The sequence below is a fragment of the Solea senegalensis genome, linkage group LG18 (assembly GCF_019176455.1).
Source record: "Solea senegalensis isolate Sse05_10M linkage group LG18, IFAPA_SoseM_1, whole genome shotgun sequence".
Lineage (NCBI taxonomy): Eukaryota > Metazoa > Chordata > Actinopteri > Pleuronectiformes > Soleidae > Solea > Solea senegalensis.
Window position 1 is genome coordinate 14075006 of NC_058041.1, and position 4375 is coordinate 14079380.

A 4375-nucleotide genomic window follows, 5' to 3' on the forward strand; every position below is an offset into this window, starting at 1 on the left:
GATTGCTCACAGATAACAAACACATTTACATTGTCGGCCACAATGTTCAGTTCCGAGTCAGCAAAGATCAGATTTGACAGTTCCTTTGACTTTCATGTGAACATGACTCACTGCTCTTGACTGTTGTTTGGCTTTGCTGTTTGTTTACAGGCAAAAAGCTGCATGTGAGGGTTCTCACTCATGTTGCATGACCATATAAATCCAATCTATAGGACCACGTTTAGATTAAAATGATTTGGAAATGATTTGTGTGTGTGTGCGCTTATTTATCTCCTATTTCAGTTTCTTTGGTCTCACAAATATGAAGTTTTCTGTTGTTGGTGACATGCAAAAGAATATCTGTGGATATATGGATTAAAAGAGTGAGCAGCCATCTTCAGATGATCCGTAATGAATGAGATTTGAAATAAAATCTGAACACTGTGGCAGATACTGTGAACGCAGCAAAACTGAACTCATACAAGTTTGATGAATCAGATCAGATTTCTGTTTCCACACAGCCCTGAAAAAACAGATCTGAGTCAAATGATCTGGCCCTTCCGCCCTTCCAGTTTTAGGCTGTTGAACAGATTATCTGGCCAGATTATCCCGCAGTGTGAGAACAGACGTGATTGTAACGTGATAGGGCGCATCAGGGTCTTCACAATTTCAAATTGTTCAGTATTAAGTTTGGTATTTAGGAGTGAACAGTGACGCTTGCAGAACCCAACAATAACCAATGTTTGGAACCGTAACTTGTATCAAGTCAAGTTGATTCTGTCTTCTCAGCCTTGACTTCATCCACAGTTTTTGTGCATTTCTCCGCACAAAACATCTCATACACACCAGGACAGAGACAATCCACCTCCATGTCTGTTTACTTTCTGAAGTCATGTTAAATCATGTGAGTTTCTGTGAGATCCAAATCCCTGGAATCGCTTCTCTGAAATGGTTTGAGTAAACGCACATTAAAGTGTCGTGACTGGATTGTCTAGTCTGTGCTTTCTCAGGATTAAAACATTGAAAATCAGTTAAAAGGTTTCGTGTGTCTGTCTCCTTGTTCTTTAGGAGCTGCTTCATTTATATTTTTATTAAAAAAGAAAGAAAAAGCTCAGTGAAAGCGCTGTGTATTTATATCCATCCATTGATTCAGTCTATTGATCATATTTTAAGCTTCAAGTGTTGTTTGCATCCTTAACCTCACGGTTTGGACAATTAGTGGTTTGCAGCTCTCTGATTGGTCGCGAGGATCAGTGACGTCACAGCCTGTTGATGTCCTGAATGATGTGCAGCAGCTCCCGCTGCCGGTTCACGGTGAGAGAGAGAGAAAGAGAGAGGGAGAGAGGAGCTATCTGTGGTGCCGGAGCGCGTCAGGAGCGCATCACCCACTCATGGCTCAGGAGAGCGCGTGGAAACGCTGCGTGGATCTGCGTACATGAACCCGACCTGGATCCGCACTCAGCGCACTAGCCCGCCATGGGGGACGATGGTGCGTCCTCGTCGCTCAACTTCCAGAATGGCACCGGGGGCGAGGAGTCGGACGCACCGGTGTCCTCCTCCGCGTCCGATCAGTGGATGGCGGGCGTGAGTGTCTTGATGGCGCTCATCGTGCTGTCTATTGTGTTCGGGAATATTCTGGTCATCGTGGCCATCGCCAGGACGCAGAGGCTGCAGACGCTCACCAATGTCTTCATCGTGTCACTGGCGAGCGCGGACCTCATCATGGGGCTGCTGGTGGTGCCGTTTGGCGCTGCGCTCGCGGTGCACGGCTCGTGGCTGTACGGCTCCTTTTTCTGCGAGTTCTGGATCTCCGTGGACGTCCTGTGCGTCACGGCCAGCATCGAGACCCTGTGCGTAATCGCCATAGACCGGTACGTGGCCATCACCTCGCCTTTCCGCTACCAGAGCCTGCTGACCAAAGCGCGGGCCAAAGCCGTGGTGTGCGTAGTGTGGGCCATCTCTGCGCTCGTCTCCTTCCTCCCCATCCTCATGCACTGGTCCCGGGACAGCGCGGACACGGACTGCTACGAGAACCCGGAATGCTGCGACTTTGTCACCAACAGAGCATATGCCATCTCCTCCTCCATCATCTCTTTCTACATTCCTCTGCTCGTCATGATATTTGTTTACGCGCGCGTGTACAGAGAGGCGAAAAAGCAGCTGCGGAAAATCGACAAGTGCGAGGGCAGGTTTCACAACACCTTAACCGGACTCACCTCCAAGTGCAAGAAGAAACCGTCCAAGATCCTGGCGCTCAGGGAGCAGAAGGCTCTCAAAACCCTGGGCATCATCATGGGGACGTTCACCCTGTGCTGGCTGCCCTTCTTTATAGTCAATGTGGTGCGCGTGTTTTGCGCAGAGATGGTGGACAAAGACCTGTTCGTGTTCCTCAACTGGCTCGGGTACGTGAACTCTGCGTTTAACCCCATCATTTACTGTCGGAGCCCGGACTTCAGGAAGGCTTTCAAGCGGCTACTGTGCTGCCCGAGGCAGGCTGACCGACGGCTGCACATCAGCTCCTGCGACCTGTCCCGCTGCTCCGGCGGCTTCGTCTCCACGCTGGAGCCCGGGACGCTGGGGATGTGGTCTGAATGCCCCGGTCTGGACACCAGTGACAGCAGCCTGGTGGGGCCCGCAAAGCTCCCTCACCGTGAGTCACAGTTTTGAGGGGGAAAATTGAATATAACAACGAAATCAAACTTTTTATTGGTTTGGGTTTACAACAGTCTGGACAAAGATGTGGCACTGACTGATGCAGCGTGTGCGTCTTTTCGTGGAAAACACGAGAAGTCGGTTGTTTTTGTTTTATTCTATTTATTTTTTACATTGGAGAAAACAAACATCACATCACCAGGAACTCAGCTGGAAAGCCATATTTTCTTCTTATCATTTTTTGGACAAATGATTGTTTCCAAATGCGCACGTGCAGGGCCGCACCAAGACTTTATGGGGCTCAGAGCAGAAATTCATAATTGAATTGTTGAAAACTTACTTCAATAGTGAACACCTAAATGAATTAAAACACTGGTGTGTAACGTTTAAATATAAACAAATATCAGGTGAGCTCACACAACTCTAATGAAGTTACATGACTCATGTGTCATTGTTTCCTCGGTGGAGCAGTGTTTAGAGCTCGTGCCACGTGTCCAAATCCTACGCTGCACTGCACCCAGGAAGTGATTCATGCTGGTAAATCGGGGCGAATTCAAACAGGTTGTGTGACTGAAAAACACGGAAGGAAGTGTCCACAAAAACATCCAGGAGGGAAAAACTTGTGATTGTGTGCACACAAATGTTCCCTTAGTCAGGTCTGATAGTATTGCCCGACATACAGCATACAAGTAATGGTACACAAATCCCCTAAAGTTACACAGTGCGGCTTTAATTTATATGAAGACAACTTGCCTACTAACCCGTTTGAATGAACCTCATTCATTTAGGTGTAACCAACTGCATCTAAATGCAATCATTATTGACACGATATGATAATATTTTACAAAAGTGCTCTTTGGGGCCCCCTTGTGGCCAAAGTGGCCCCATGCGTCATGTCAACGTGATGATCCAATTCTGCCAAATTTTGGGTTTTGAATTATAAGTTTTGTATGCACTGTTTTTGCCATAAAGCAGGTCTCACTGAAGTGAAACTTGACTCGGATGTTTTGTTTTTTTATTATTGGGTTAATGTTAAGTTGAATGATATACAGTATGTTAATGGGGGTTATTTATTAAAGGGCAGTGGGGACGGTGTCATGTGGCCTAAGTTATAGCCCCGGCTCCATGAAGGGTCATAGATAATTGTCCCTGTGGCCCCGCTCAGGCGTACTGTTATAAACTGATGGTTATGGGCTATTTGAAGAGAAGTGACTGTAATGTACTCATAGTGCTCACACTGTGTTTTACCTCGCAGCCGTCGGCAAGTGCAATTTGTACAGATATTTGTTTACATTAAACATTTCACATATGTACAATAGAAATGTATTTATTCTCTTTAAACTCCTTTTTCAACTACTCGAGTCAATGTGGGGCCCAGTTTGTACATATACAGTATTGTGGTATGTGCTGTTTGGTACTGAAAGGAGGAGTTTGTGCCTCGTCCTTTGTCTTTCTCATTTAAGCTTTATATGCTGTTGTGAGGTGGTACGTCGGCTCCTGTGAAATAAAAAGAAACATGTTTACTGTTTGAGCTTCATTTGGAATTTCATTTGTGACTCAAGAGTCAAGTCAAGATGATTTGAATTCCTTTACAAGGAAATCTAAAAAAAGGATTTGTGCAAACATGATGGGACGTCGACGGTGAAGTCGCCCGTGCGGAGCTGCTGGGATCTAATTGACCTCTGTGGAGAGAGTGAGAGAAGCTACGCGAGGAAAATGGGATTGCAATTGATTCATGTGATTT

The 4375-nt window shown here is 46.2% G+C and overlaps 1 protein-coding gene across 1 annotated transcript; it reads left to right on the forward strand.

The window, feature by feature from the left end:
• The first annotated feature begins 1317 nt into the window (after window positions 1-1317).
• On the forward strand, window positions 1318-4159 carry adrb1 (adrenoceptor beta 1). The gene has a single exon (XM_044013489.1). The coding sequence runs from the start codon at window positions 1456-1458 to the stop codon at window positions 2644-2646; it is 1191 nt and encodes a 396-aa protein (XP_043869424.1). The 5' UTR covers window positions 1318-1455; the 3' UTR covers window positions 2647-4159.
• The last annotated feature ends 216 nt before the right edge of the window (window positions 4160-4375 follow it).

Excerpts from the sequence above, each read along its gene's own strand:
- adrb1 (XM_044013489.1), top strand. The coding sequence starts at position 1,456 with ATGGGGGACGATGGTGCGTCCTCGTCGCTCAACTTCCAGAATGGCACC.